This window comes from Andrena cerasifolii, chromosome 16, assembly GCF_050908995.1.
Source record: "Andrena cerasifolii isolate SP2316 chromosome 16, iyAndCera1_principal, whole genome shotgun sequence".
Lineage (NCBI taxonomy): Eukaryota > Metazoa > Arthropoda > Insecta > Hymenoptera > Andrenidae > Andrena > Andrena cerasifolii.
In genome coordinates this window covers 8,669,827-8,678,493 of record NC_135133.1, presented here as the reverse complement: position 1 = coordinate 8,678,493, position 8,667 = coordinate 8,669,827, and the positions used below count along the sequence as shown (strand labels likewise).

General features: G+C 47.8%; 1 protein-coding gene and 1 long non-coding RNA gene across 3 annotated transcripts in view; one reads left to right on the top strand and one right to left on the bottom strand.

Moving 5' to 3' along the window:
• Positions 1-281: 281 nt before the first annotated feature.
• Cph (BCL11 transcription factor chronophage) overlaps positions 282-8,667 on the top strand; it is a 42,557-nt gene continuing 34,171 nt past the window's right edge. Inside the window, exon 1 of one of the 2 annotated variants that reach the window (XM_076829100.1) lies at positions 282-1,958. In XM_076829100.1, coding sequence (XP_076685215.1) covers positions 1,922-1,958 — 37 coding nt within the window. In that variant the 5' untranslated portion in view covers positions 282-1,921. The remainder of the gene's footprint in view (positions 1,959-8,667) is intronic. The other variant, XM_076829099.1, reaches the window with a different exon arrangement.
• LOC143377518 (uncharacterized) lies at positions 3,798-6,120 on the bottom strand. Its single transcript, XR_013087351.1, has 3 exons — positions 5,551-6,120; positions 4,968-5,439; positions 3,798-3,845 (listed from the first exon to the last, which is right to left on the bottom strand). It is a non-coding gene; the product is annotated as an uncharacterized LOC143377518 (long non-coding RNA).

Genomic DNA, 8,667 nt, shown 5'->3' with positions numbered 1-8,667 from the left:
GCCACACGAAGCTCGCAGGCACACACGCGCGGGCCACATGCACGCGCGCACACAGCCTGGACAGAGAAGAACGACCGAGGTGGTGGGCTGAGAAGCAGCCGCGGGGAAGAAGAGAGAAAGAGAGCGTAGGAGGGGCGGGAAAGGGACGGGAAGCGACGTACGCTGGCGCGCACACCGGTGTACACGCGGCTATATGTGCACGCCGGGGGAAGGGAGAGAGACCGAGAGAGGCGAGCGGATGGCCCGTGTGCGGACAGAGAGAGTCGGCATGCGATCGTGAGAGAGTCGGCCGCACCGCGGCGGGAGGGAGCGAGAGAGGGAGAGCGAGAGAGGGGAAGCGCGTTACCCCCACCACGGGGGTGAAAACTACCCCGAGAGCGCGTGGGGTGTCCGGCCTCGGCGCCGAGGCGAACCGAGCGCGTCCGAAGCGAGCGCAGTGCCCGACACACCAGGTCCCGCACGGTACGACTAGGCGCACCGTCCGGCACAGTCCACTCAGAGATACGACCCATGCTGGACCATCGTCGCTCTGGTCCACGCCGGCATCAGGCATCCAGCATCCGCGCGTCAGGCCACACGTCAGACCACCAGGCCGTCGAGGGCGGCCAGGGCACGCGTCGTCCTCCCAACGACACGTCGTACGCGGCGTACACCACCGGAAGGACGTGGGACCAGCATCCTTGTCGCCGTCGTCGTCGGCTCCACGGAGACGGCCGGCCGTGCGGTGATGCCTAACGGACGGCGATAGTTTCGAAAACCGGTAGCGCGCGGTGATTCCCGTGAATTTCGGCGGGCCCAACGGGACAAGACGCGCACAGCGTGTGTTGCCTCGGTCACGGGGCGGACAGTTGCCGCGCGGCACGAGCACTTGTTTGTTTTCCTTTTTTTTTTTTCCTCTCTTCGACCTCCCCCCTCCAGGTCCACCCACCCCCTTCCGCCACCCGTGAAATCTTTCCTCGTTCGCGTTGCCGCACGACGGGAAGGTGAGCAGTGAAGAGGGAAAAAAGGTGATCGACGGAACGGATCCGGTGCGGATGATCGCGAGTTAACCGTGACGCGGTGCGGACTGTCGGACACGCGACGGCCGGGGGATTGGCGAGCAGTGATATCGGTTTCTGGCAGCGTCGTGCAAGGTGATACCGGGGCAAGCCAGGCTCGAGGATCCTGTACGGTGCGAGCCGATTGTTCACGGGGCTTGGACTCGTTGATCCCGAGGAACGCACGGTGATCGCGCGTACCCAGTGGCAACGTCACCGCCGGCCGGCGAAGACACCCAGCACCTGTGCACGCCACGAGCGCTCTTCCTCCAGTCCTCGTGCCGATCGCGTCGATCTCGGTTACGGCGCCCTGCCGATACGTCGTATGTGCGCCGCAACGTGTGCCGCCGACTGTCGCGAACGCGCCGTGCAGACCGCTGGTCGGCGACGAACATGAGGACCAACGTCAGTTGACGAACAAGTGCGCCTCGAGACGAACGTTTACGCGGCCGAAGGCAGGCCAGGAGAGATCGGCAGGCAGCTGAAGTGCGGCCGAAGTAAAGGGGGGCTCGTTGGACAAGTAGCAGGGACCCCGCGAGCCAGTGAAGTTGTTCCAACGTGGAAACAGGTGAAACGTCGGATGGACTTGCTTAATAGAGGCAACACCGTGGGGCGGTGGTGAGGGGGTGGAGGGCTGAAGCGTGACGATCGTCGACATTTCTTCCCCGGCCCGAGGGAACTGTTTTTCCTTTCAGCGTGGTCGTCGGCCTCCCCCCCTGTCTCTTCACGCCACCCGCGGAACAGATATCGCAAACACGGAGGGAAACCGCGGCCGATCACCACGACCTTCCTCCGGCAACCGACACCCTTCCGTCCTGGACGCGCGAAGGAAACGCACCTTGAGACAGCTCGTGCAACGCGCCACGAACATCGAGAACGCCACCATGAGGATCAAAATGCCCGCGGTCAGGATCGCGCAAGGTGAGTGCCACCCGGAGAAAGACCGTTGCTTTTTTGCCTGCTCGCGGCTGACGGATGCTGCGTCGCTTGACCGGAACAGGCGTCAGTATTTTGGGATCGTGCGATCGGCGTTGGGCGCGTCGACGCGCGCCTTCCGCGAAACGCGTACGCTGAACTTGAAAAGTAGAGCGAAGCTCCTCCACGCACGGGCTTCTTCGCAGTGTTTCTCGGTGTCTGGCGGGACGTTTGCTCAGACGATTCGAAAAGTTCTCTGTTGATTGTAAACGTGAAGTTCTGAGAAAGTTCGGCGACGCGACAGTGAGCTAAATTTCCAGACGAATCGTTCAGATTCTTTCTGCTCGATACTCGGTTCTTCTTCCCTCTGGCTTTTCTAGGTGCACTGCATTGTTTTGGGAAGATCGTAATTTCATAGTCAATTCACGGCTCGCTAGAACTGTGTTCTGCGATATTCAATTTGTCGCGAAACGCCTGCAAAAGAAGCGGACTTGACGTCCGCAGCATGTCTCCTGCGAGAAGTAGAGAATGCCACTACGCAAGGCTTCAATTCTATCCGAATTCTGTAGTAATTACTCTTACGCTATTTGAAACCTTCAAAGAAGCATAGTATCCGAGTTTCCCTCCAACCAATTCCACTCGTGGCTTCGGCTGCAAAGTGGCTCCGCAAAGATTACAAGAAACTGGAAATTAGTCGCGTTCGGATTATTTCGACGATAGCGAGGGCAAGCATTCGAGCGCAGAGATCCAGCGACAGAATCGATCGACGGATCTCTTCCTCCTCGATCGATCACGCCGCGAGTCGCGCAGTCCGCTCGCGGAAGCGAATTAAAAGCCGCCGGTGTCGCTCGTGTAAACGATCATCGACAAATCCACTCGATTTGTAGCTCACGATCCCCGTTCCCGATCGAGTCGCCATAAATCGTTAGCAGCGTAGTCACGCGAGTCCAGCACGCTCCACTTCGATGCTAATCACTTCACCATCTCGCCCTTATTCCTCCGCGAACGCTCGGCGCCGTCTCTGCCCTTAACCCAGTCGCGAAGGTGTTCATCCCCTAACGAAAGCTCGCATCGATCAGAAGAACGAATAGTTCCAACCAAACAGAACTGACGTTCGGCTTGCCGCATCCATCCACCGTAAGGTAAATGTACCAATGACTGGCCAGCTAAGGCCACCTCAAGAATATATTGCCAATATCGCGTAAAAAACTAATGTTATCCTAAGCTTCTTTGTATTTAATAGGTAGACTGGATATTCCTTTATTTAAAAAAAAATTGTCGTGCATTCATTTTTACATTTCTGGCATATAAAAAAAATCAATGAATACGTGTCTAAATTTCACTGTCCCAGTACATAGCCATACCTTTTATGACCCGTTAGAAATGATTATAATACCAATAGAATTGTGATTTATTCTAAAGGTCGTTAAGAAAATAAGAAAAACGTCGTACTATATATAAAAAAAGTTGTACAGGTTAATGAAACGTTAACAGATTAATAGTTTAGTTGGGAGAATAAGTAGCTTGAAAACTGTTTCTATAAGAAAATATTTTTTTAATATATGTTAATATATATACAATTAAGTAGGAACATATATTATATATAATAATAATAATTACACAGTATATAAATACTATAACTTAATACTAACAATATGTCTTTATTTAATCCTTTTCTTTTTAGATATTAACTTTTTTATTTCGTTGTTAATTTTCCTCTTCTCTTCTATCGCAGCGTGCTTAATTTTTTAAGGTTCAACGTTGGAACTCGAAAAATGTACACTGCTAGAAGCACAAGGTTCAATGTTCGAATCCGAAAAATGTAGACTGTTAGAAGCACAAGGTTCAATGTTCGATTCCGAAAACTGTAGACTACCAGCAGTACAAGGATCTCTTAACTCCATCCTTACTTCATTACTACTTGTTAAACATTCCTCAGTATCGATTTTTTTTCTCCTAAATTGAATGTACGTAATGGTACGTTTGTACAATCTTACAATATTTTGTAACTTTATCAAATTATTCATCAAATTAATATTATCAGTAATATCCTGAATTGTAATTGTAATTGAATATACCTATACCACATAATTCTTTCATTTTTAGCCAATAGCGAAAGAGGCCCCTGTTTTCGTTCATTGGAAACTTGCCAAGTCTTATTTCTAATTGCATTTCTAAAATCCTCCAGATCTTCAGCATCTAATATATTTTCAAAATACTGGAGATGCTTCATAGTTTCTTCTTTTTCTTTATTATTCGATAGTTCGTCGTGTTTTTCATTAAAGATGTCAAAATTGACTCTACGTGCTGAAAATGGTGACAGCCCTCAAGTTCTGAGACCATTCTTAATAATTTCAGAGAAATGGCTCATAGAATGAAGCGCATTTTTTTAAAATCAGAGCAAAATGCTCTCTTCTGTGCCTCTGATCTGCATTGTCTATCCTCCATGTATGAAGAGCCTTTTTCCACTGTACTTTTAAGGGATGGAAGACTGCAACATCCAAAGATTGCAGCAAGTGAGTGGAGTTAGGATATAAAGCTATTATTTCTATTTTGTGCTGTTTACAAAATTGAGATAGGGGCAGTGTCATATGTGACGAATGACCATCTAAAAATACAACAACTGGAAAGTCTATATTATTCTTAATCAACCATGGATAAAATTGCGTTGCAATATAATTATAAATACTGTTTCCAGTCATCCATCCTTTCTCTGTAATACATGCTACCCACTCAGTTGGCAAATTCTTCATTGTAGATGATGGTATTCTTTCGTTCCAAAATAATATTAGTGGAGGCAACATGGTGCCTGCAGCATTAATAGTAAACAATACTGTTAAACTCTCCCTTTCATCACCAGTGGTGACTTTACAAACTGTTTTGCAACATCTGCGAGCTAATACTTTGTCACCTGCAGGTACCAAGAAGAATGCAGATTCATCCAGATTATAAACTCTAGATGGGTGTGTATTCATTAAATTTAATTGATATAGGTAACTATCCACTTCTTGATACCACTCTCTCAGAACACTTTCAGTCACTTTCGCCCTGCTAACTGATAAATTTTGCGACACTCTTGTTGTTATTTGTTTATGCCTTCGGCAAAAGCTTTCATACCAATGCCTTCCTGGCTGATTATCTTTAAAAGGTGTTTTCCTCCCTAATTCGGTAACAAGTTTTTCCACGCAACACGATAATTGTGATTTTGTAACCGGGAAGCCTCTGTCATTGCAATAAAAAATCCAATCAACGATCTTTTTCTCTTCGTCTGTGGTGAAATATGTTGGTAGACCTTTCGCAGCTTGTACAAGTATAATATTTTTATGCTTGGCATATAAAGTACTTCTTGGTACTTCGTATTTTATACGTGTACTCACGTGTACTCGTACCATTTTTCACTTGTTCAAGTGCATTATTAACGTCGTCTTGATTATAATTCTTTTTGGACACTTTCCTTTTCACTTTGCTTTGTCCTTTCTTCATTTTTCTATTTTACAACGTAATTATTATATATTACTTAAAGCATAATTAACAATTTGAGGGTATGTATCTAGACAATAGAAAACGCGTAAAAAATTGAATGAATGTATATATTTACTTTTTTAAATATTACACCAATAATTTTATTTACGCTTTATCTATTAGTCTCAACTTATACCTAATGAAAACTCTTTATACTCTTCAAAAATACTCCTTATTATACTCTGGTACAAATCGTCGAGTATACTAAATCACGACCGGCCCTATACATGGACGCTTGGTTAGTAATTGGGTCAGACACGAATATTATGTACCGATATATAGCCAAGTATTTTTTACATAAAATACAATCTAAATGCGAAATACCGCGTTAATTACTTGCTTTAAATACTCTTAGGCTTACATAAGTTATTCGTTCGTATAAAGAAACCCAATATTACACAAATTATTCGCTTAACAAACATCGCTTTCTCCTTAGCAAATTCTGAAGAATCTAGCAAAATTCGTCGTGCGCCTTTACTGTGAGATTTCAAACAATTTTTTAAGTGTTTTAAACATAATATTCATGAAAATCATTTTTAGGGTATGAAGTTTAAGGATTATATAACACGAATTAATCAATGTATTGTGCCTGATTGATACACATAGCTTAATAATAATTAATATCTGCATCAGTGGCCATGCGTTGGTACATGGCTAGTCATTGGTACATTTACCTTATCCTCATTCACTCCCGCCTCTCTCGCGAACCTGCCGCGAAGATCTCGCTCCGTAGCAAGAAACGGGGGTGGAGAATCAGGCGGCGGTCGCGTGGCCGCGACGGAGGAAAATAAAAGACGCGTGCACGTCTCGAAGGCGACGCGGAAAGACGCGGCGGAGCGACGAGGAAGGGGGGTCCGGGGAAGGGGAGGCGGTAGGGTACAGGAAGAAAGAGAAAGGGAAAGAAGGAATGAATGAAAGCGTAGGGACGACGGGGGGTGGGTGGCGGGAAAAGCGGGATAGCAGGCCAACGTCTTCGGAGGACTCCGTCGCGGGCTGAATTTTTAATTAGTCCCCGACACCCCCACCCGTCGGCCCGTCGAGGGTAGAAAAAGAAGAGGAAGGAGGCGGCCAAGGTGGAGGTGGAGAAAGAAGAGCTCGAGGGGGTGGGGTGGGGCGAGTAAGGAGGGGCGGCATTGTCATGCGCGCGTTTTTCACAGACTTTTCCACCCCCGTCTGCCTACACCCCCGACGCCGAACACCCTCCCACGCGTCGCCCTCCCCCCTGGCACCCCCCTCGCCGCCGACGGAAAGCAGCGGTGGCGGCGACGGCGGCGGCTCCGTTTTCTTAATTACAACTGCGATATTCTTTAGTTCGCGCGATGACGCCGTCGCGAAAAGATACCGGAATATTCCTCCGACGATTAACCCCGTTGCTCCGTCTCGCGACGTCTCCTTCCTTCCGACGGTTGGGTCGATCGATCGGCGATCTCGATCGGCCAGTGGCGATCGACGCTGCGGAGGCACGCCCGGACAGGTGTCACAGTGGAGTTCCTTAACGAGCCGGACACGTCGCGGCTTCGAGCGCGCGGATCGTCCGCCATGATTGGGCCAGCTCTCGTCAGTGACCATCGGGCCTCGTCAGTGTCGAAGAGGACAAAGTTCCGCGGGGATTTCGATGCACGCGTGCCTGGTACGGAATCCGAATCGTGAAATCGTACGGACGGCGTGTGGGGCTCGACGAGTATTCGCGTGTTGATAGACTAATCGTTTCGAGGGGATGGTCGTGATGGAGGGTGACGATACGTGTGGCCAATGTCCCCTGATCCATCGTGCATTCGATGGCACGGAGAAAACTCGCGGACGAGCGTGCGTGCGTCGAGCATCGCGTGAGATCCTAGAGGTGAGTCTCGCAACAGTTGGAGAGTCCAACTTTAAAGTTCCTTCGGAGAGTCGAACATTGACGCATGCTTGTGGCGATAATGGCAGTCCCGCGTCCCCTTTAACCGATCGTCGTTTTCAATCGCATCTTGCCACGGCAATTTTCTCTCTTTTTTTCTGAATGTCATCGAGGGTATCCATTTTCCACTTTGGAAGTGGCTCGAGGGGGGGTGAGAGAAATTGTACTTCTGTGGTGTCTTTGTAACGGAGAAGGAGAGGGGGCTCGATTTTAGCGGCCGCGCGAGGCTTTAAATTTCTGTTTGCGAATGCGGATTATACTCTTCCTAACGGTTGACGTACGTCTCCTGTTTACATCGCGATCATCTACGTTCTGGCTCCTTCGGCGTATGTATGCAATGAAGTAAATAGATCACGCGTTTGCTGGCCCGTCGAACGGCAAATGCGAGGCACAATTACCTCGCGATTTACGGTTACGCTTTGATAAAACTCCGTTTCGCCGGGCCGCGCCGCGAAATGCAGACGCGGCCCGGTAACTTTCCATTGACAGTGACAGATGGAGCTTGCGTGTGTGCGGATTTTCGGTGTGATTTTAGAAAAAATATTTGTCGCGTGGCAATTGGGACGGGAGACACTTATGTGGGAGGAAAGTCTGATACTTATTGTAGTACGAAAAGGTTTATAGGTGGATTTGTTTGTCTCGAGGAAACGCGAAGTAAATGAATTCCAAATTCGTGATAACGATGGACTTATTGCGCATGAAGCCAGTTTAAATAGAAATCGATTTTCACGTGATTAAGCGAAGTAATTTTCAATTTGGATTGCAAGTTCCTCTTCCACCTATTAATTTTATAATCCTTTATAGGGTTACTAGTTATGTCCTTTCTTTCCAAATTTGTTTCCTTCTCCCAGCACATTCATTGGGTTCAATTCGTCTTCGTGTCTGTTCCCTCGATTACATTTTTCACGCGTCAATGAACAATCAAGCCACATGTTAAATACAATACAATTCCCAATTATGACACGAATCCTGCTTCGAGCGTACGCGTTAACGTTGCGGAGATGACGCTATCCAAGGAATGTCGAAGCAGCTGCTGTTTGAATACAAAACAGCATTGAATCGAAGGAAATATTAACTACAGAGCCAGAGAATAAAGTGCTGAACAGGTCGTCTCCGTCACGCTCGAATTATTGTTTCTCTGTACGATACGTGTCGGTGTGGGCAGAGAAAATGTCAGAAAAATATTAAAAATGTCCGCGATGTTATTCATTTACTTCCATCAACAATGTAGGTGGAAACAGCGAAGTTTAATATGCTCCGATAAACACGAATGCACTGCACGTGAAACGAAAAAGG